The sequence below is a fragment of the Crocodylus porosus genome, unplaced genomic scaffold (assembly GCF_001723895.1).
Source record: "Crocodylus porosus isolate Cpor-Errol unplaced genomic scaffold, CroPor_comp1, whole genome shotgun sequence".
Taxonomy (NCBI): domain Eukaryota; kingdom Metazoa; phylum Chordata; order Crocodylia; family Crocodylidae; genus Crocodylus; species Crocodylus porosus.
Genome location: NW_017728921.1, coordinates 16,270,653 through 16,293,906, shown reverse-complemented (window position 1 = coordinate 16,293,906; position 23,254 = coordinate 16,270,653). Strand labels below are relative to the sequence as shown.

General features: G+C 44.4%; 1 protein-coding gene across 2 annotated transcripts; it reads right to left on the bottom strand.

Annotated features, from left to right (window-relative positions):
• Nucleotides 1-815: 815 nt before the first annotated feature.
• LOC109312812 (solute carrier family 2, facilitated glucose transporter member 11-like) lies at nt 816-22,784 on the bottom strand. Of its 2 annotated transcripts, none has more exons than XM_019539111.1 (12): nt 22,645-22,784; nt 19,308-19,406; nt 15,537-15,697; nt 14,581-14,705; nt 11,211-11,340; nt 10,916-11,064; nt 10,315-10,502; nt 8,497-8,607; nt 8,320-8,421; nt 6,929-7,004; nt 3,554-3,681; nt 816-3,127 (listed from the first exon to the last, which is right to left on the bottom strand). In XM_019539111.1, exons 1-12 carry the CDS (start codon nt 22,666-22,668, stop codon nt 3,077-3,079), a joined length of 1,344 nt encoding a protein of 447 aa, XP_019394656.1. In that variant the 5' UTR covers nt 22,669-22,784; the 3' UTR covers nt 816-3,076. The 2 variants fall into 2 exon arrangements, with proteins under 2 accessions (XP_019394656.1, XP_019394655.1); XM_019539110.1 differs by having other exon boundaries at nt 816-3,209; nt 22,645-22,778.
• Between the last annotated feature and the right edge of the window lie 470 nt (nt 22,785-23,254).

The following is a 23,254-nucleotide window of genomic DNA, read 5'->3' as shown; positions in this document are numbered from 1 at the left end:
CAGCAAAACCAGAACTGGAGACCTTTCTCATTTCCTGGTCTCTAATGTTACCTTTTGATGTTTCTCTCAGAGCTTGGCTGGCTCTGTCCTACCACCTTCTCTTTTTTTCTGTGACTCCTTTACAATATGCAAAGAATTATTTTCCACTCTCACACACACAAAATAGACAGTAAAAATGGAGGAGAAAGGCTGAAATGTTTTCCTTCAACCCAAAGGGAAAAGGTACAAGCATCCTTTGCTTCCCATTAACAAAGGAACTTCCAGGAGAATGAAAGCTCAAACTGTTCATGAGCAAAGCACTCGTTCTGTGGAGCATCTTGGCAGCTTCAGATCAGAGTAATTGAGTTACTTACAGTTCTTTGAGCCAGGATCAGCTAAAATACTAACCCCAGCTCTTCGTTCATTCTAAGCTACCCTGGTGCTGTGCGAGCGCTACCTCAAAGAAAAAAAAATCTTGGGGAAGTATACTAATAGCAGAAGTGGTTATGTGGGTTAAGAAATGTGGGTTTTGTTTTTTTGGGGTTTTTTTTTTTTTTTTAGAGTTATGTGCATTCTCCCCAAGCTGTGCATTCATGAATATTGTCTTTCTAGAATTACAACCCAGTGTAAATTTAAAAATGTCTATTTTATAGTGCATAATTTTCAAATGCACATAATTCTGGTAAATCAGAAATATTTTTTCTCAGACCACTAAAGCACATATTGTTTCCTAAAGATATTGTCCATGTTAAGCTTCATTTTTTAAACTTCTGCTGTTTTTGATGTAGTCCTCTTCAAAAGATTCTAACCAGACTTTTTTTCTGTGAGTTTTTTCACCTTTGACACATTTAAAAGTAGCTGGTACCTTTTTAATTATTTTGTAGATAATTATTTACACACTATGGATGGAAAATTGAGATTCAGATGACTGTAACGGGGAATCCCTTTCCCTGTTAATAGGAAGGCCTGAAAGGGTAGGAAACCAGGGCCAGGAAGGGTAGAGCCCATGTAGACTGAGCCAGGGATTAAGGCCAGGGGGCTAATGAAGCAATTAGCTGCACCTGGTTCCTGGGGGTAGGGTACAGAGCCTTAGGGTTGTTAGGGCCCTGAGTAAGAGGGTCATATGGGGTCTCTTAGAGGCTTAATTTTGATGAGCAACTTTCTTGCAAAAACTTCACCCCCCAAAATGTAGGCTTCCTACAGTGTGGGGCTCCAGACAGTCACCTGGTTTGCCCTCCCCTAAGGCCACTACTGAGTCCCCTAACTGGGAAGAGGCTGGGCGGGGAGATATAAGCCCAGCCTCTGAGCATGCTAGGGCAGCAGTCCCTGCAGGGGGAAGAGGAGCTTCTAGGAGAGCAGGGCTGCTGGAGATGAACAGGCGGGCATCTAAACTACCCTGGAGGAGCTGGAGGTAAGATAGCTCCACTGGAAGTAGAGCTTGTGGGTAACCTGAGGGAGGGAGACTATTTGTTTTAAGAAGTAGCTGGCTTGTGTTTTGTATTCCATTTTTTTTAACTTGAGAGTGGAGGACCAGATTGTGGCTACAGGGGCAGAGGAGGCCAGGACTACCTGGATACGTTCTTCTGTTATAGGTGCCAGAAGTTAGCCCTAAGCCAGAGGGGCAGAGACTAGTGTAGTGAGGTTGGACCCCCATGAGGGCCTGCCATTAAGGCAGGGCTGATACTGGGGAGCTCAGGTACTAATCAGTGGAGCAAGGTGGAGGGGGCAGCCAGAGAAAAATGGGCAAGGCTGTGACAGGTGAAGCCTGAATGAGCCTGCAGACATCTGTGGGAGCACTCCCATAAAGGGGGAGTGCCGGGGGAGAGCAAAGACCCCAGGTGATGCTGGCCTGGCCAGACAGATAAGCCTACTCCAAGCCCCAGGGACCCTTTTCCCAACAACAAACAAAAAACATCAAAGTCATGGTAGGCAAGAGCCAGGAGGTGAGGTGGGAGCTGGAAAGAGCTGGCAACCAGGGTGAACCCATTTCCTCACGCTTTCTACAGTGACCCTCTGCCAAATTTCACTAAGCTGACTGCTGCGCACAGTCTGGCTCCTTGGCACCTCCTCAAAACCCTTCTTTCCTACAATGTGGTATTTGTCCCTTCAAAACCTATGCTTCACAAGTACCACATTATGGGGAGGAAAAGTTTTGAAGCGGCACCAAGGAGCCAGTCTGTGCACGTGGAAAGAATGAGACTTGTAGTTTCAGCATCGCTATAAATAGTTATCTTAATAAAAAGCTAGTTTAGTTTTAGAAGTGTTGTTACCCAGCAACTGGTACATGTAATATGAAGGCAGCAGTCAGATTAGTGAGACCCAGGACAGGGAGGAAGATGCAGAGAGACCAAGCATCATCTAGAATAGAACAAGCAGGAAGCATAGAGGAACTCAGACTACCAAGGCTACTGGATTTTCAACCAAAAAAAAAATCTTGCACAGGTCTGAAAGCAGTTCATGTAAGAACTGAATAATGTAGACCTAAAATTTTCCAGTTCTGTGTTGTAGAGTTTAAAGCAACATTGGATTTTATTTCATATAGCATTTAACTTTTCCTGGGTCCATCACAGACTGAACTTAACCAGCCTGAGGCAGCAAATCAATAACTTAAATATTCCAGGTTTTTTGTTGTGAAATATAAGTTGAAATTCCTTTAGAAGAAGTGAGTCTGCATGCCTTCTCTTCCCTATGGTTCATCAGAAAATTGTTTAAAAACTTAAGCAAAATTTGAATTTTTGCTTCATTGATGGAAATTATGAAATAAGATACACATTTCATTGAGTGAAACCAGCATGCTTTGCCATAACAGTCTTGAATTCTGTATCCAGTACTCACAGACATCATCTTGCTTTTGTGTTGTCCAGAGAACACCATGTCTGAAAACATGTGATGTTTAGGCAAAATGGGAATAGTAAACGACAGATTAAAATCAAAAGTCCATTTTGGTTTACTTGCCAGTCTGAAAGCGAGAAGTCTTTCTTTTCCCTTGCTTTTTAAGAGATGCTGACTTCCCTGATGGTAAATCAGAGCTTGGTACAGAAAGTATAATCCTCAGTGAAGTTCTTTTCAATGTCTGGGACACACTTCTTCCTAAAATTTAACTTGTTGAATTCTTCTCTGATTTCCATGACAGATTTTCCCTTTGTTTCTGGAAGGAACAGGTAGATAGAAATCCCTGAGATGAAAAGCACTCCCATAAAGATAAGGAAACAGAATGGGCCAAGGCTCTCCTGGAACAAAGGAAAAAGGAAGAAAGAAAGATGACTATATTCTCTGACTTTTCAATATCTGCAGTGTCATTTTTGGATCTTTGGACTCAATAACTTAAAGATAAAGCCTTTATGTTTTGACCTTTGGCATATGCTCTTTAAGCTGATTTCAGATTCAATCTCCAAATCAAACACACCACCTTTAATATACGCGCCCTCCATAGTGTGCTTGCCAAAAAGTTTCAGGTTGACATGATATTGTGGTCTATTGCTTTTTCTTTGTCCCTTTTCCCACTTCCTTGACAGGGTCCAATATTGTTTGGAATTGGGAACAGTTGGGAAATGTTTCAGTTTGTGTCACTTACCACAATAAATGGGAAAGTCATGCCAATCACAAAAAGTCCTGTCCAGTTGAGAGACCCACCAATTACAAAGGCAGGTGGTCTGGATGACTGATCAAAGATTTCAACCCTAACGGATGATGTAGCACCAGCTGAAAGGAAGATGAGACATAAATAAGCACCACATGCTGTGCTGTTTTCAGTTGTTCTGGTTCCCTTCTCTTTCTTCTGTCTCTTCTCTCCACCACCCTGTGACAAAATACCCAACCAATTGTGTTGGTGAAAGTAGAGAACAACAGCTTCATTAATTTCAAGGCCAAGGTAAAAGTTTGGATAAGTTGTAATTTGTGTATGCAGTGGAAAGCTAGGGTGTTTGGTTCTAATTTCTTCTCTGCTGAGTTGCTGTATGCCTGCGGACCAGTCACTGAGGCACCCAAGCATTGTTGTAATCTCATCTAGGTCACAGGGCATATTGTACTTGGAAGTTAGGTAATCTTTAATGCATTACTGAATTAAAGGTTTAAATTTCCCTGCCTTGGTTTTCAGGGAATGTCATCATAAGACAACTAGCAAACATGCACGGATAGGACACATTGGTATTTGAGAGAGTATGGCATTTCTCCACGTCTAGAAGAGGGGATGTCCATGGTGTATCACATGCTACCATATGGCAAAAGTTGACATTTTAAATCATTCTTTAATTAACTCACTTGAAAAATGCAAATATTGATTAGCAATTGCTTTGGGGACTCTCAGGTCCTGGCATAAGAGATTCTGATTGAAAGTCCTAGGTCTTTTGTTGTTGCAACTACAGAAGCCTGCATTTTTAATAACCCAATGTAGTGTACATAGTAGTATTAGGCTACACCTATACTAGAGATAGGTAAGTTCTATAGAATTTAGATTTTAGTGATGTTTCATACTATGTTTTTAGTAGGGTTATGTGAAATTTTGCCTGGCATTTTGTTTCAAAGCTGTTTCAATGCGTTTTGAGCTCAAAACAGCGAAATTGAAATGAAGCAAAAGCCTTCAAAACAGCTTCAAAATGAAACAAGGGAACTCAAAAGATTTTGAGTTCCAAAGCCAGGCTTACTGGCTTCAGCACCGGTTCCAGCCGGCAGCACTCACCTCCTCTCATCTGGCAGGCAGATTGCAATCTCGCCTGCACCCCCGGGAGGGCTGCAGGGGCTGTGCCAGTGTCCTCCTGGGGCTGTGGGCCCCTGATCTGCCTGCCAGATGACAGACTGGCGCTGGGCGCAGCTCACACCCAGCACCAGGAAGATCAGTGCTGCTGCTGGCCCCAGGTGGCAGCACCTGGCTGCCTCCTGTCATTCGGCAGGCAGATAGGGGACCTGCACCCCTGGGAGGACTCCGGCACAGCCCCTGCAGCCCTCCCAGGCATCCCGGTGGGCACCCTATCTGGCTGCTGGATGGACAGGAGGCTGGTTCTGCTACCTGAGGCCAGTTTCAGCCAGCATGGTCCCTGGGGGTGCGAATCAGGGTGACTGCCGCTTTGGGGGCCCTGTGGAGCCAGGCAGAATGGCCATGGGGACTTTGCACTGCTGCCACAGCTGCTGGTTCATCTGGCCATTTGCTACCCTCCCATGGTACTGCCACGGATGGTGGCAGTTTCTTCGCATCCAGGGCTCACAGAATTGGAGCAGGAACAGGTCCCTGTGCAAACTGATTTGCCCTGGGCCTGATCCCGTGCGCCCTGGATGCAAAGAAGCCGCTGCCAAACTGATTTTCCTTGGGCCCCACACCCTCCTTGGGTCCGCTCTGGCAGCACCAATTGGGCTGCTGCCAGAGCCGAACAGAGGAGGGTGCAGGGCTCGGGGCAAATCAGTTTGTGTGGGGACCTGCCCCTGCCTCGATCCGCTGTGCCCTGAATGCAAAGAAACTACCACCATCATTGGCAGCAGCAGCGGTGGGGGGGGAGGAGGGGAGTTAATGGGTGACCAGATGTGAAGCTGACAGCGGCAGCACAGAGTCCCCACGGCCACTCCGTCTGGCTCCGCGGGGCCCCCCAAAGTGTGCAGCCCAGGGTGGTCACTCCGATTTCTAACCCCCCTAGGGACGGCCCTGGCTGCTGCTGGTCCCAGGTGGCAGCATCAGCCTCCAGGCAATCGGGGTCTGGAACGAACTTGAAACTTGAAACGAAACACTGTTCAGTTGAAACAGAAGTCGAAGCGGAATGGTGCTGTTTTGCACAGCCCTAGTTTTTAGGGCCCAAGCGTATTTAAAATAACTTTGCGTTAGTAAACCAACCCTCACTGCTCTGCCAGGAGAAGGTATGCCAACTGGAAAGTCATTTAAAGCTAAATGAAATTATATGGTATACATTAGGGAAAGAAGAACCTCTGCTTGGGACAGATGAAGAGTATGAGTGTGTGAGTGCATGCGCACTCACTTTTATTTAACACAGAGTTGTAAAACTTTCTTTATTCAGACTTTCTGTATTTGTTTTTCTCTATTCCTGCTGTTTGCTTTGTTTATCACCCTATTTTCTTTTCCAGTGGATATTTTCCCCCTTCCTTCTGGCCTCTTTTGGTCTCAGTCAAGCCCAGTAACATTCTAAGCGTCCATCAGTTTACTGAAATCAAGATTTTTCACTTGAGTTCCAATTTAGGTGAAATGAGTTTGACTGTGACTAATACTATGCAGTGTGCAAGGCCAATACTTGCTTCAAACAGTGTACTAAGTGTGTCAGAACTGTGTCAAAGATAGGGGCCGCAGGCTGGATCTGGCCTGCAGAGCCCTGTAATCTGGCCCCTGGTGCTGTCTGTGGGTCTCAAGTGGACCCATAGGCAGCAGGTGGGATGCACTGGATGGCCTCATCCACTGCACACTGCACCCACTCTGGCTGCCCTGGGACCGTGCCCCCATCCTGTATTCATCTACATGGTGCCTGCTCCAGCATGTCCTGGAGCCGTCGGGCAGGTGCTGCATACAGCAGTCTTGGAGTGGGTGCCATGTGCAGTGCAGTACTAGACCAGCTGCTCTGGGGCATATGCCACACATGGTGCCCACCCTGGGACATGCACTGGATTCAGCATGCAGTGGATGTGCATAGGAACAGGCATTGCATTCGACAGAGTCCCAGAGCAATGGACAGTGGGTGGGGACTTTTCTCAGCAGCAGAAGGCGGAAAGTATCCACTGCCACTGCTTTTTTCTCCATAGCAGCAGGGGAAAATGACTGCTGCCAAAGCCCCCCTGCCACTGAATGCCAGCAGAGTTATATGTCTGTAGGCTGGATCAAATGGGTCTGTGGGCTGAATGCAGCCCTTGGGCTGGAGGTTGCAAACCCCTGGTATAAGGTGTATTCTCCCCATCCCCCAGCCGTGTTGATGTAGTTAGGTAGTATGGTTTCTTTCTCTTGTATGAAGGAATTATTCACCTGGCCCAATTGCGAAGCAACTCACATATATGATAATCAAACCAAGGCTGCAGTACGGCACCCAGAAGAACCAATCCTAAGGGAGAAAACAAGTTTTAGGATGTAGAAGCACTTCCTATTTTCTGCCAAAGTCCTTTCAAGTAAAGTAGAGTGCACTTGACTGGTAAATGCAGGATTTTGTGATTGTGGGAGGCATGGGAAAGTGTTCATTAGATGAGTGCAGGACAAGAGAAAGAGGCTTGATAGCATAGAGCAACTGCAGACTTCAGAAGCTTTAGGTTAGAAAGGGCCTGAGAAAGCATTTCTCTTTCACTCTGGCCTCCCCTTAACTTTTAGAAATATGAGGTCTGCCAATTCTCTTCTTGTTTGTTTTTGTTGGATGGCAGCTAAAATAACACATGTAGAATGGGAACCATCTCAGGCCTTGCCTGAAGGGGTAAGGGTCTTGAGCACTGAGGAGCTGGGCAGGGGAAAGACTGGCGACCCCTTCTTACACCACTTTTGACTAAAAGCATTCATGTGACCAAGCAAACAGGACAAGGGTTTAAAACAAGAGTAGCTGGTGAAAATGGGACGTATGGTCACCCTGTCTGAACCTCCTTCATGGAGCACCTTGCCATGTAGAGAAGAGTCAGTGTGCTCCAGTGCACAAGATGCTGTTGGTGGAAGGAAGGACAGAAGGGACAAGTGATTCTGTGGTTAAGCAAGTCCAGCATGAATAAAACAATGCTGGGAGAGTGCTATTACCTTGCTGCAAAGTATAGATCCTCTTTCCAGAGCTCTAGTATCATAAGAGCCCTGTCCCTGAAAAGATTTGGCAGTGGTACCAGAACTGCTGTTAGTATCATTAGAAGTTAACTGGCAGGCTCATTCCCCGTTTTGAGCAGCCCTATTCACTTTTCAGTGTATCTAGCAGCAGAACTAATGTTAAGGTGCACTTTTTCTTTGTTACCATGCGCTTTACTTTTATACCATGTTCAAAACTGCACCTGTTAAAAGGAAACAACTTTACAATGACCAATGTCCTGCCCCTACAGTTATTTGTATAAAAAAAAAAAAAGCCTGCTCCAAGGCTTAGCTTTTATTCATCTTAAGTGTGGCAAATGGAAAAGAAGGGAAGATTACAAGAAGCTGTGCCAAGAGAAGCCACAGTCACAGGATGCCTGGGTTAAGCAGTTACAGGATTGACTTCACATGAGGTTCAGCTCTGCCTGCACAGAGTGCAAGGCTGGTGGAGTCATTTGACAAATGTGAGAATCCATGTGATCTAAGTTATTTTGGGGATTCTAAATCCGGCTGGCCTTTTTCTATAGGTCATCCTGCCTTTGAGGAGAGCTTAAAAGTGGGATGGATACTAAAAAAGGAACCACCACTGAAAAGAGTTTCTTTACCTGCAGTGAGATTGTCACCGTGAGGATTGCTGCTAAGAAAGCCATGATCCAGTAGCCACACCAAAGCAGTACCTTTCTGCCACACCGGTCAATGATGACAGTCTGAAGGACAGAAATTATATTAACATCACTGCAAGTGGAGCAAATTTAACCAGTTCTCAATGCGCTAATACTTACACAGAATATAGCAGAGATAAGTTCACAGAAACCAATTCCCAGTGACATGTAGGAGATAGTGTCTTGATCAAACCCAGCTGTGTGGAGCACATCAAGTGCATAAAAGTAGATCTAGAAAAAAAACAGCATACATATCTCTGTGATACTGATCCTGAGTAACTGGGCAGACAGAAGAGACAAGTAGCTGCTATTCAACAAAGACTATTCTGATTAGTCTGCCTGCTCTTTAGCATTATAGTAAGGTACAGTTGTTCATCATTTTTGTAGTATTTGTGAGGTTTTATATTCTTGGCAGATAAAACCTTGTAAAATGTTCTTAACAGTAATTTAACTAAAATTAATAGTATCTTCACCTGTTGAAGTGTCATTAGTTCATCATATCTGATGAAGGGTATTTGTGCCTGAAAGGTTGTTGAGAAGAATTTTCCCAACTATTTGAGCTGGTTTAATAAAAGATACAAGGTTTACCCAAAGAACCTTGTCTGCCATTAGTTCATCATAGACCTTTATCATTAAGTGCTTTTTTTTAAAGATGCTTACAACCTTATGGCTTAAAAATTCAGCCTTTTCTGCAGGAATAGAATATGGTTTTCTGGGTTCCCCTCCCCCCCCGAAAAGCTGCAAAACTGAGCTGGGCTGCTCTTCCTCAGTCTTTCCAAAAGAAGATGGTTTGGTTTATATCAGCTTTCCTCTGCTGCCAGTACTGAGGGGCATGTGGATTTGTTGTATATTATAATATGAATGGAGCAGGGGTGTAGTGTTTTCAACTCCAAGTAGATTAGGATTCACTTTTTAAACCTATTATGTAATAATATTACATTAATTATATATCTACCTCTCTGACTGTGTTTTTCATCAGTAGGTCAATAGTATTATCCTAACCAACATTTCATAGGTCAGGATACTGAGTCACAAAGACTTGCTGAGGGTAACCTAGTAGACCCATCCTAGATCTAAAAACAGAGTTCAGATCTCCTGAGCCCCCAGGCCAGGCTGCTGTCCACTTGGCCACATCACCCCTCTCTACTTGTTGAAGTTTGTTTTCTTTCTGTTGAAATGAGCTCAAGCTCATGAAAGGTTATGCATCTCTGATTTAGTTTAGTATGTAAAGTGCATCTCTACTCTGCCTTCTGCCTTACTTGTCATCCTTGATTATGCAGATGTTAGCTTGTCACTGAGTTACCTGTCTTTCCTTATTGGTTAGCAAGTCACAGCACACCTTGACTTATGGGGAAATTAGCATAACTACTCATTGCTCTGCTAGTCTCTACTAGCTTTCATAAACAGCTGTGCATGCAGGCATTGTAGACACAGATCCAAAAAAATCATGGTAGAAGATGTTTTTTCTTTCCAACAACCTATGTGGAATTCTCCAGGGCTTAGAATTATCTCCCTTTCTTTTCATGATATATTTGAGATTGTTCAAGAGACACTGAAATCAGTATTTGGACTGCAGTGTTAAACTTGGCTGTATTTTGGCTTCTGCCTCTGCTATCACCTCAATGTTTCAATGGCTGGAAGAATCATGCCAATAGAGGCAAAGCAGTTGCCTCAAGTTGAATCCAGGCAAATGCCAAAATGAAGGTGGCAGCAACTAAAAGAAGCATTAATATAAAACCTGTTGCAAGTTTTGATGACAGGCATGGCTCAACTAAAGAAAAGTTCATTGCAGCCCTGTAGCAGTTACACAACTGGCTGTTATACAAACCCTGGAAGAAACAGACTGAAATACAAAAAGGTTAAGAGAGACCAAGAAGACAATTCTGAATTTGTAGCCCATTGATTGTTTTGAGACTTGAAGGGTGGAAGATACGCAACTGCATTGATGCCAGAAAGCTGTATTGTAAATGAAAGGGAAATTAAGGTGTACAGCTGCCAACGAAAAGAAGCTTCTTTCAATAGTTCCAAGATGCTCATGACCTTTGTATTTTTCATTGCACTTTTCTCTTTCAGCATTTCATCAATCTCAACCTGATGATGCCCTTCACCCCAAAGCTGGTTCATGGCTGTGCAAGATAAGGAGAGCAAAAGTCATCATATTAGTCCATCTCTTTGTTAAGTTGACATAAGGAATATTTTGAGTAAATGATTTGTGAGCCATGCAATACATGCATGCTTTGATTCCTCTATTGAATTGACTGACTCAGACATTATTTTTCAGAAGGCTTTGTACAACTGTGAAATTAATTAGTATCTATAGAAAGTCAAATATGTGCCTAATACAGAATTTTCCAGGAAGGCAATTACTTTTGCTAATTTAGACTAGTATCAAGACTTGTAGCTGGTCAGTGTTTACAGAATCAGTTCAGAAATGGGCACTAGGGAACTTCATTCCTACTTAACTCTTAGGGGAATATTAATTTTACAGAATTAGCTAAATCAAAAGAAATAAAACCTAGGGGGAAAATATCTATATTACCTTTCATGCATCCTTCCTCATCTCCTTTATGTATCAGGAAGTAGGGTGGGGACTCAGGAAAGAATGGCAGAGTGACCAGTTGAGCCAATGCTGGAATTCCACCCAAGGCCATCAGCATAGGCCACAAGGATTTACTTCCTAAAAGCTCTCTAGGAATCATAAAAATATATTACATATTATAGAATGGTTCTCCAAAGCCAACATCTAATGAACTTCCAAGTGCAAAATTGGAAAAGAAGGGGGTTAAAAAGAATATATGGAAATGAAGGCAAGTAAGGAAATAAGTATATTCTACCTTTGTCCCATAACTTGCCCTATGGATTTTCCTAGTGCCCAAAAAACAGCAGTAGTAGAGTTTCCAAATCCACGTAGCTTCTTGGGGGAAATTTCCCCAATATACTGAGGATGTAGAAGCAAAGCAAAACCTTGAATTGGGGTGGAATCATGGAAAAGAAGAAACAAAAAAGTTATAATAATAGGAATTAACACTGCATATTAAAATTAGTTTCTACAAGAGTTTAGCTGCTGCATGCATTGAATAGCTTCTCTGTATATGGTGGAAAAAGTGACAAAGGCCTGATACTATTAAATTAACTGAAATTAGGTTTGTGCATGAAGATGGGGCTCCCCCTATCCCCAAGAGAAGCGACGGAAATCACCATAGGGCCTTGTAAGTAGGTCCTGCCTAGAAAGGGCTTGAGTGTACCCTTTGTGGTAGACTAACCCTGCAGACCCTAGGGCAGGCGTTGTCAACTGGAGGTACTTGGGAAGGCCCCAGGGGGTACATGATATGCCGTTTTGTGTTTGGCCACCGAGGGACCCCCCCCCCCACTCCACATCCAGAAGGGGTACCCACTAGGTGGGGTACACTCCTCAAAAAAGGTTGAACATCCCTATCCTAGGGTTTACTTCCTTTTGCTTGCTTGTGACATCTTGATGGAATCTTAATGTTGTAGGAGGTCACTTGTAAACCGCTTGGGTGGGAAAAGTGAATGTGGTGCCATGGGACTCTAGCACAATTCCAAGATCAGATCATTCAGCCAGTCCTGCCTCTCTTCCCCTAGTTCTTTGGCTAACTCAGCCCCTGAGGGTTCCATGCCTCAGTGGCATACAGCACAGCCTATAGGCCTTAATCATGGCCTCCAACTTCCCCCATAGCCACACCCATACCTCACAGATGTCACAGTCACAATTCCCTGGGGCCTCCTGGCCTAGCCAGTGAACTCAGCCTCTCAGGCCTTAATCTCTTGTTCAGGCTTCAGTTTATAAGGCCCCATTTCCCATTTGACCCCATTTTCTCTTGTCATCATTTCACAACCCGTGGGTCATGACCCAAAAGGGGGCTGGAAGAATAAACGAAAGGGTCATGAACAAACTTTAAAAATGGATCAACAAACTTTAAAAATGGATTCTCCTTTAAAGGATAAAAAAGTGTGGGAAATCATGGCTTTTCCCTTGCAGGCTGGCAGAGTTCCAGCCTGTAAAGGCCTGCTTGAGGCTCCCATGCCCCACACACCCACCTCCTGCCCCAAACACTGTGGGCCTGCGGGTGGAGAACAGTGGGTCAGGAGTGAGGGACACTGGGTTAGGACTGGACATCAAAGTTTACAAATGGGTCTTGGTACAAAAAAGGTTGAGAACCACTACTCTAGCTGAGACCCTCAACCCTGGCCCACTGGCTCAGTATTCAGCTCCTCAGTCTCAGCCCTCATAAGATCCTGCCTCTTCTGGGAGTTCTAACTAAAGAGCATTGAAGCACGCTTCTGCATGGGATTTAGCCCTCTATACATGGTGCTTTATTGGGCATGTGCATTAGACTAATCTAATGGACAATAAAGCACCAGTGTCTACACATGCACAGCAATTACTGTGCAGTATATTAATCTAATGCGCCATTTTCTAGCACCTGTAGATACAGGTGCTAGAAATGGCTGCATTAAACTAATGTGCTGAAGTGCATGTGTAGATGCTGGCTGGGAGCAAAAAGCTCCCAGTCAGCTTAGGCAGCAGGGGGCCACAGGGGACAGGGAGAGCTGTCCTGGCTCAGCAGGATGCTGCCTGCCAACTATGTGCTGGGAAGACTGGCTGGGAAAACTGTCTTGGCTCCAGGCAGGTGTTTGCCAGCCGAGTGGAAATTGGGACAGGTCCTAATCTCCACTCAGCCAGGAGAGCTGTCCTGGCTGGTGGGCAGCTGCCTACTAGTCCCATGGAGATAGGGACCTGTCCTGATTTCTGTTGGACGGGGAGAGCTGTCCCAGCTGCCAGGCAGCTGCTTCCTAGCTCTGTGGAGATGAGAACGGGAAGCTCTTAGCTCTTTCCTGCCCCATTGATATCAGGACCAGCACCCATATTTCCTGCTAGCCTGGGCCTGGCATCTCAGGGAGCCTGGAGTCCCCCCTGGCTGTTGTAGGGGGCAGAGCAGGGCAGGAGCAGCCCTAGACTGAATTGCTCCTGTCAGGAACAAATTTGCTTCCAATGGATACATGTTCAGATGAGTGTAGGGCTGCAGTTTAATGCAGCTGAACTTTCTGTGCAGAAAATTCAGGCACAATAATAGCACATGTAGGCACACCCAGAGTACCCTGGGCACCTTACTCCTTTTATTCCCCCTTACAGCTATGATCCAAACCTCCAGTCATGAACATAAACACCAACAAACTGCTGTCAACTAAAATGCTTCCATCCCCACACCTGGATCCACAAAACCCCAGCAAGCTGCTACCCGCTAACATGCTTAAACCACCTGCACAGGCTTTGTCCCAATCTGCTGGCCCCCTCCCAGCCTTTAGGTTGCTTTTCTCAGTCTATAGCTTCTTCTCCCTCTCAGCCTACTGGCAGGAACTCCTGTCTTCCCAGAGGTCTGGACCCTTCTGCTTGTTCTGATCCAGGAACCAGAGTTTATACTGCCTGAGTTCAGCCCCTTCCCATCAGGGCCTCTCTGATGAGCAGTAGGTGTAACTCATTACATCAGCCCAACAGGCAACGTGCTTTTCTTTGTGGACACTGGTCTATCTGAACTACCTTTGCTTCCCTCCTGCCTGCTCAAAGCTTTGCCTTACTGGCTTAGTGTCATGCAGCTAGCTCCCAAGTAATTACCTGCAGCTAAGGAGTCACCTTATCTAGCTTCCGTCTGGGTGCTTTCCCTTAAAATAGCAGGAGCCCTTGCTCTCTGGTACAGGCCTCCCAGTGTATGGGCAAGTAGACTTAAGAAAATTATTTTGCCATTCAGCACTGTGCAGTCTCACAAAATTACAAAATGTATTGTTTTTAGAAGCAGATTCCTTTCCAGTATAAAGAATTAGAAAGGGGTCCTCTTACTGAATGGGACATGAGCTACCTGTTGTAGCTCATGTAATAAATACCATACATACTGACATTAGCCTGAGATATTTTGAAATCTGGGCCTTCTGCCAGAAATGAGTGTGACCAATTAGCCCAGCTCATCATTCCAATCCTAAGGGTTTTATAAGTTAAAGACAGCTAAACCAAGTATCCTAAAGAATTTACAGAGACAAAATAAAAAGGCATGTTCTTATGAATGAAAGGCACATTAGATCATGGATTATAGCATTTTACTTTCTTAGCAAAGGGAGATCTTATTTGAAGAAACATAAAGTTTTGGGATTGAAGTGAAAATACCTGTTATCTTGTGTGAAAAGTCTTACCTGCACTCATGCCACATAGCAAGCGTCCTATAAGAATCATCTCAAAGGACCTGGCCATCCTGCTGAAGCCCAGGAAAAGTGCAGACACTAACATGAGCAAATTGTTGCCCATTAGACATTTCTTTCTGGAACAGGGTACAACAGAATTGTATGAACAGGTTAGAATGTTTTTAACACTATAGTTTCTTTGTGAAATCCTAAGTTCAGGGCACCGTGGTTGAGAATCGGTGATATAGCCCTTCTCCATGATGCTGAGCTCTTAGAGGCATGTTCAGAAAGTCCATTTTGTCATTGGCTAGGAGACTGCCTACCATCCTTGCTGATGGTAACAAGGGCTCAATCACATGTGCCTTTGTGAGTTCCCACCTGGTGGCCACATCTACGTGAGATGCTAACTGCATAGTAGCTCGTTACTACTGCATAGCAGCATCACATAGCAGGAAGCACGATTCAATACTACTGCACAGTAGCATCACATAGCAGGAAGCATGATGCAATGCTACTGTGGAGTAATAACGAGCTACTGCACAGTCAGTGGCACCTAAAAGCCATTTGGTGATGCTGTTGCACAGTAACTGGTTACTGCACGGTCATTCAGTACTTCTTAATATAAGTACTAAATAACTGTGCAGTAATGACTGTGCAGTCAGTGTCTCATGTAGATGCAGCAAGTCTGTAGCAATAGAATTCATAAGGATTGAGGGGCTCAGCCAGGACAGCTGTAGCTGAGGCAGGATGCTGTTGTTCACTTCATTAGCACTTCACTCCAGTAGTTCTCGCTATCCAGCTGCTTCCTATAGAATGTCATGTCAAGTTAAATGTTTCAGTCCTTATTTTTATGGGACTCAATATTACGGGACTTGGATACATAAGGCTGGCTTGCACTTAAGGGCTTCAATCACTATTTCATTACTTTATAACTTTTTGTTTAGAAAATTATTTTTTCAGATACATACTTGCCATATTTTACACTCAGGTATCCACTGCTCATAGATGCCAAGATTCCCCCAATACCAAAGATGGATACGATGAATGACCAGAGCAACAAGAGGTTCTCAGACTGAATGGGAGAATCATATCGTTCCAGCCAAGTTTCATTGATAAAACTCTTAACATGCTAGGAAAGAAAGGGAGATTTCCGTTAACAGTAATAGGGATTGTTATCAATAGCAATAATTGTTTTTCATTACTTATAAAGCTAGTACTATTGTATTACAGCCATAAGTTCTTATAAAAGCAGTGCAGATCAATCCTGAACCTTTCTTAAACAGTCCCTCAGGAGTGTGCTAGATTATGTGGTGCTTTTTCAAAGACATCACCAAACTTATTTTAATTTGTAATTTAGAGGTAAATTCCATTGAGTAGCAGTGAGGTTACAGAGAAAGATGCTGAATTTAAATATAATATATTGGAGGGTTTTTTTTCTTTTTATAGTTCAGTGGTCACCAACCAGTGGATCTGGATCCACTGGTAGATCTTGGAGCCTCTTGCAGTAGATTTTGGAGTTGATCCAAGGCTGGGGTGTGGGGCTGAGTGCCCTCATGCGCCCCAGCCCCGCAGGTCAGTCCATGGGGGAGGGAAGGGGCAGGGGCTAGATCGAGGCCCCATGGTGAGGGACAGTGCCACAGAGGCAAGAGCAGGGGTAAGCTGAGTGGGGTCCCAGCTTTAGTTCATTTGGATTTTTTTGTTTTTCATATTACAAAATTCAGATCTGTCTGAAAAATTCACATATGTCTTTTCTTAGCATATATGGCATGGCAGGAGGTGTGATTGTCGTGGTTGGGGATCAGATCAGATCACAGCATTCGATGAATATATGCCAAGGGCCTCAGAGGGGAACCTGACTTAAGGTACCTGTCTCTTCTCCCCCTTGGACAGCTCATGAAGCTCCCAGGGACAAAAGGGTAAAGAGACAATGCAGAAAAAATAATGCTGCCTGGAGCTGTATTAATAGTTGTGACAGAGGAGAGATGATGAGTGTCCCAGCTAGGCCACTTTAAACATACTCTGTCTTTGTCTTCTCCTCTACCATGGACTCCAGGCACTGTGGAACAAAGCAGGCATGAACTGGTTCCTTGTTTTATATTAACAACTGTTTAACTCCAGTGACTAATGAGCATTTGAGAAAAAGAAAATAGACCAAAAGTTGTATGTAATATTCTATGTTAAAGGTTCCATACTACTACCCATTCACAGTGACTGCTTATAGCATCCATGTTCTCAAAGCTGCACATGGTGTCAGCAAAACTAGAGAAGACCAAGCTTGACATTTCTAACATTTCCAGTATAAAGAAACCAAACAGAAGGTTAATCCTCTCCCATACCAAAACTAACAATTTTCTTCATATATCATAAAAAGGTAAAGTTAAGCACGATCCCAGCTTTTGGAAAATCTGTTGCATATCAACTTTATGGCTTCTGGAGTAAGCAGTAAGGAAATGTACAGCCTTACTGTACTGACCAGCCACCTGCATCATGTCTCCCCAGAGAAGCTGCCTAAACTATAAAACAACTTTCTCTCCTTTGCCCCACTGTATTATCTTCCATATTTTGACAAACTTACAGGATTGAGTAGAAATGGGATGTGCTGAAGATAATTGCAATTATAAGCAAATCCAGCCTTTTAAAAGGTGGGCGGACTTGCGCTCCGGGCGTGACCAAACCCCAACCTCCCACCCCAGGATGGGCAGACCAAGCTGTGTAAGTGGCAAATGGGGACCTGTTTAATCAGGATGTGATATGCATCTCTGCTATTCACCCTGCTCTTGGTACCCCCTCCATTCTCTGTGCTTACAGGACCTCCTCTTCCCCTTTCCCCTTCTACTTATGCCTCTGGGGGCAGGAAGGGATCAGGGAGATCTGCCTGCCATTCCTACTGTCTCATCTGCTTCTGCTCCACCCCAGCCAGAACTGTGGGGAGTGACTGCACGGGGTGCTGGGCTTGGCTGGGACAGGAGCCAGGGCAATGGCAGGTGGTTTCCTCCTGCTGCACCTGCTTTCAGGTTCATCGGAAACACCTGGGGGGACCAAGCAGCAGAGACAGGGAACTTGCTTGCTGCCACTGCTGCTGGCATCTCCCCTTTCTCACTGAGCAGCTGGAGCAGGGGAGAAGCTGGGGATAGTGGTGAGCAGGGGCTGGAAATGGGAGAGGATGTGCGCCTCAGCATGAAGGGGAAGGGCGGGGCTTTCTTTCCTTGGGGACTTAAAGTTCTTGGCTGCCGCTCCTTCAGCATGTTGGGTAAGTGGGGGATGACTGTGCCACTGCACCTCCTCTGGTTCTTCCCTGGACTGCAATGGAAGCATTGTCCTAGTGCGCGTCTACACGAGACTCTGTGTCACCATAGTGACAAGTTATGGCAATGTAGCTTATCACTACAGCCATGTAGTATTCGCAGGCATGAACCATGACGCCGACGCTACTGTGCAGTAGCAATGAGCTACTGTGTAGTAGGGCTGTGCGAAGCTTCAGGTGCCGATTTGATTTGGAGGAGATTCGGCCTGATTCAGTGGGTGAATTTCTGAATCTGAATCGAATCAGGAGACCAATTAAAAGGTCTGAATCAATTCAAAGCTCTCCAAATTGATTTGGAAAAGATTTGGAGAGCTTTAGCGATTTGGGCAGTCCCCACTCAGCATAGCAAGGAGCTGGACCCGGACTCTGAGCTGGTAAGTAGGGGGCGGAGGAGGAGAAGCTGGAGGAAGGGGGGAGGGGACCATGGGGGGACTCCTGCCAGACCCCATCCCCTGCTTGCTCCACTCCCCTGAGTGCCCCTGACCCCCCACCCCTCCATGGCTGGTCCACCTGCCCCAGCTCCCAGCCCCTTAAAACAAAACCTGGATTCACTGGGTGTTGCTGGGCAGAGGGGTGATCCCTGCTGCCCCCCACAACCCCACGCCATGGTTGGGTTCTGCCATGAGCCCCCTGATCCCCACCCGCTGTCCCAGTACCCCCATGGCTGCCCCGCCTGCCCCAGCTCTAGCCCTTTAAGAAAAAACCTCCCCAAAACCAGCCCTGGACTCACTGGCTCCTGCAGTGGCCTTGTGGCTTCTTGGGGGCTCGTGCAGAGCCCCCCATGCAGTGTAAGGCAGTGGGGGTTGCCCCCTGCCAGGCAGGAGCTGGCACATCAGGCCTTTTTTTGTTTTTTGTTTTAAAGGACAGCCTTGGGTTGGGGGGCTGGGACAGTGGGAGGGGGCCAGGAGGCTTATGGCAGAGCCCCTCACGCAGCATGGCGCAGTGGGGAATCACCCCCCTGCCTGGCAGCATTCGGTATGTGCGGCATTTTTTTTTCCAAAGAGCCAGGAGCTGGGGTGGGCGGGGCTGTGTGATTCAGGGATTAGACTGATTCAGCAGCAGCCAAATCCCCGAATCAGATTCGGCAGAATCGATTCGGGGACTGTGATTTGAATCACCGAACCAAACCACTGTCCCCAAAATCATCCAAATCTGAATCAGAAGCAAAATCTAGCCACTTCGCACAGGCCTACTCTGTAGTACCTTGTTGCTGCTGCACAGCAGGGTTGGAAATGACTTATGTGCCACCAAGACTGCGTAGTAACAGCGGTTACTATGCAGTCATTTAGTGCTTGCTAAAGCAAGTATTAAATGACTGCACAGTAACAACTGCACTGTTGGGCACATGTGTAGATGCACCCCTAAAATAGCATTGTTGAGCCAGGTGTAGACCCAATACACACTTAACCACAGGAATTTCAGCAGCTCTGCTTACCATGGAAGTATAGGTGATCATAGAAACTTGAAAGCCTATTTGGAAGGTCCCACCAATTCCCAGCACAAATATCATTTGAAAGAATTTCTGGTACTGAACCTGCACAGAAGAAAAAAGTGCTCTTTAAGTTTGTGATAACACCAGGCCATTTGTAAACATGTGTTTCATTTTCCAGAGATACACTTTGTTTGCTACTATGTGTCCTACTGGCACCAGAAAAATAGGGAGCAGGGTGGAAGGCATTTGCAGGCTCTGTTGCTAGGCTTTGATTACTTCTGCACCATCACAGACAGGTATAATTTCTGGTTAATTAGCATTACTGTTTCTGTGGTCAGGCCTACACAGTTTTCTGAGTCTACCACCTTTAGGCATCTTAGCTTCTCAGGATCTTTGTGATTTGTCATCACGTTGTTTATGGTTCTTTTCTGGTTGATGCTGGATCTGGAAGTTAATTTAGTGAAGAGGATATGAAGACTTAGTCTGTAGAAGCCTTTAAGTCAATATATCATGAACTAATACATAGAGGGTATATCTGCATGTCACTGTATGGCGATGTTGCTATGGTGCCATGCTTTAGTACTTCCTTTTGGAAGTACTAAAGCACAGCGCAGTATGGGCGATGCACACTTCCATTTACCTGCTACATTGTTGGAGTGGCGCACTGTAAGTGGGGAACGCACCGCTACGGTGACATAGCAGGTAATCTCGTATAGACCTCATGATCGCTACGTTGCCGTAGCGCGTTGTACAGTGACAAAGCATGCCGTTATTTTGCCATAGGGCGACATGTAGACATGCCCTGAGAGGTGGAGATGGGCATGATCCAGAACTGTGACAACTGACAACAGCTCTCATTTTTTTCTTATATGAGGACAAGCTTATCCCTGGAGAGCTCCTGCAGGATTTCCGTGTTCTGAAAGAAAGGAACTATAACCTTTCTGGGAATATAGATATCTGGGAAGACTTTGGGTAGAAGAGGCTATGAGATGGTATATGCTTTGATGGTCAAATGGATAAAGAAGTGTCCAGAGATTCAGGTGTTCTGGTGCCGCCTTGAAAAATGGTAGGCAGTTTCTCCACCCAGTTGATCCTAGCCTCTGTGATTCCAGAAGACAAAAATAAAGCTCCAAGGTTTTGACAGTAGCAAAAATAAGGGATGTTCCCTTGAAGGGAGCATCAGCTTGCTCTCCTTGTAGATGGCAGCCCCTTGGAATTTTTGTATATTTTGGAGATACCTTTTGCTAGTGTCTTCTGACACGATCTCCTAACACTACTATAATAGGTCTTTTCAGTGTACAGGATGCCCTTTTCAAGCAGAATACACCCCAGAGAGCAGTGGCACATTTGAAGCAAAATGGGGCAGACATAGAAAACATATGACATAAAATCACTGGCAACAAAATGAACTCCTGTCAGATCACTGATGTCTAATTTTGTCTTAGATCAGAGTGAGTTGTCCTTATCAGAATGTTTCAGTCTATGGGATAGAAAAAATAAGGCTGTAAGTACAGTGATCTATGATGATGGTACTGCTAGGTGGGCCACCCAGCCAAGACCAGGTAGTACAGGCAGTCCTTGACTTACAACGTTTAGAGTTACAACATTTCACACTCACAATGGTTATAAATTGACACCCTGTTTCAACTTTCTGGTGTCAGTTTTGACTTTATAATACTTGATCTGATGCCAAGCCACGCCAGCGAACAAGTTCGCTGCATCACCCATCTCCCTGGAGAACATCTGTCCAAACTTCCTTGGACACTTTCTTTAAGAAGTAGACAAGACTCCAGAAAAACCTGCAGCCAAGACTGCTGAGAAGACTCCAGCCAAGAACCCTTCAAAAAGTCCAACCAAGAGCCTTTCAAAACGTCCAGCAAAATCTCCTCAAAGAAGTCCTTCCAAATCTATATGATTGCTATTTACAAGATAAATACGTTAATGTAGCTATATTACTCATCTATAATTGATTAAGTACAAAATTCTGGGTTATTTTTGGTGCAAATAGGGTATTAGGCCTTGGTTCAGGAACCAAACCCCCATTTATAACATTGTTTCCTATGGGAAAATCGGTTCCGAGTTACAACGGTTTGACTTAAGACACGGTTCTGTATAAAGTTATACAGGCAGTCCTCAGGAACCAATTGTGTCGTAGGTCTGAGGACTGCCTGTATAACTTTATAGCTGTTCATCTGGCAACTCTTTCATCTCACCCCAACTTCAACAGTCATTTCTGGAATGTAGCTAGTTGGGAGGAAAAAAATCTTTTTCTGTGATTTGTTTGCTAAAAAGGAAAGATTTTTCTCTAGATTCCAAATTGATTCTGAACACATTTTTTGTTTTTGTTTTGAAATGATGTTTTGAAATTAAACAAGAATAGTTTCATTTTTAATTTATGTTGTTTCATTTTCTTAACCTGGAAAACTGAAATTAAATGATATTTTAAGTTGATTTAACTAATATTTTAATGAAACAAAACTGATTTTTATTGGAACTCACATTTTTAGTGAAAAACATACATTCCACTGGGACTGTATTTTGGTGGGAAAAAATTCTGAGGTCAGTTTGAACCAATGACCTGTCAGTTTCTGAGGCTCTCCTCTAGTGACACATTTCTATTTCAGTAAGGGCACTCAGTCACTCTGTTTCTTTTCCATTCATCAGCATGGTTGTCGTCTATATTTCTTGGGGCATTATTATTCTTCTCTGTCACTGGATTGTACTTTCAACTGTTTTGTGGGCATTTCCTCTCCTGCCAGGAGCTAAGGAACAAACATTCAATACTCTGCCAAACCCTCATTTGTTTCCCAGTTCTTCTTAGCTATCAAGGAACCCCTAGGGATTTTTCTTGCACTAGTGCTCTTTCTCTTTTCCTTTTTAAAAACATCACTAAAAGCATACGTTTTTGCTTTTTCAGCCATCCTAACTGCAGAACAGAAAAAATGTTACTGAAGGAGGTTGTATTGCATTACACACAATAGTTTTAAAGGTGTCTTAGTGAAAATTTATTACAGGCACATTGTCAACTTCATGCGCATTTTACATTTTTCAGCATTTTAAAGGAACCCAAGAAGCTCCCTGATGTTTTCAGTAAAGGAAGACATTTTGATAAGAATTCAGACTTTTGATTAAAATATCATAAAAAAACAAGTGAGAGAGGAAATTTCACATCCAGTAAAATGGAACCAGTTATAAGATTTCAAAATGTCTTGCAAAGTCAAGCTTTGGTAAGCGTTAACTTTTATTGATTCTGCATACTGAAATATTGATTTTTTGTCCTTTTTGAAGTGCTGATAGTATTAAAAACACCAGGTACTATAAGGAACCTCAGGGTACTCACCAGGTCAGAGGGGAAGTCGGCCATCTCTGTTTAAAAGGGCTGCTGTGTCCTGTCCCTGACAGATCTCTGTTATCAGAGATTCCCGTGTTTCTTCACCCTTGTGTGCTGGTATGACAATGGGAACTGGCACCATGGAACAAAAGTTACATTTTAACTTTGTTTTATTTTGACAGAATTATGTTCTTTTCAGTAATTGAACAAGGTCTAAAACTACGGGGTTAAATATTTCAGCAAGGGATGTGTCCAGCCCAATCCAAAAAGAGAAAAGTTTTCCCTGCCCAGGGAGGGGAAAGAGACGAATAGGTTTCATTTGAAGGGCGCTCATTGATTTGGGAGGGGAAGGAGACAAATAGTTGGGACATAACAACCTAAACGTTGTTTCAGGGATGGTGGACTACTTTCATTCTTGGCTGTAAGTTCTCTAATGTTTCTGGAGTGATCTGGAGTGATCTCTACCTAAATTAGAAGGCATTTGTACACTAACTTATGTCATTGTGAAATAAGAATGTATTTGTTTTCTCCTTGTAATTTAGTCCATAGTTGTGCAACCCATACTAACCTAGGACCCGCTTACTCATGAGAGCAGGCCAGCTGAAGCCAAAGGTAGTAA

Bases quoted from the DNA above. Each gene is read 5' to 3' on its own strand.
- LOC109312812 (XM_019539110.1), bottom strand. From the start codon at position 22,668: ATGGCCGACTTCCCCTCTGACCTG. The intron at 11,065-11,210 runs GTAGAATATACT...TATGATTCCTAG, and splicing joins GGGCAAGTTATGGGACAAAG to AGAGCTTTTAGGAAGTAAAT. The intron at 10,503-10,915 runs GTAATATAGATA...TATCTTGCACAG, and splicing joins TGAGGAAGGATGCATGAAAG to CCATGAACCAGCTTTGGGGT.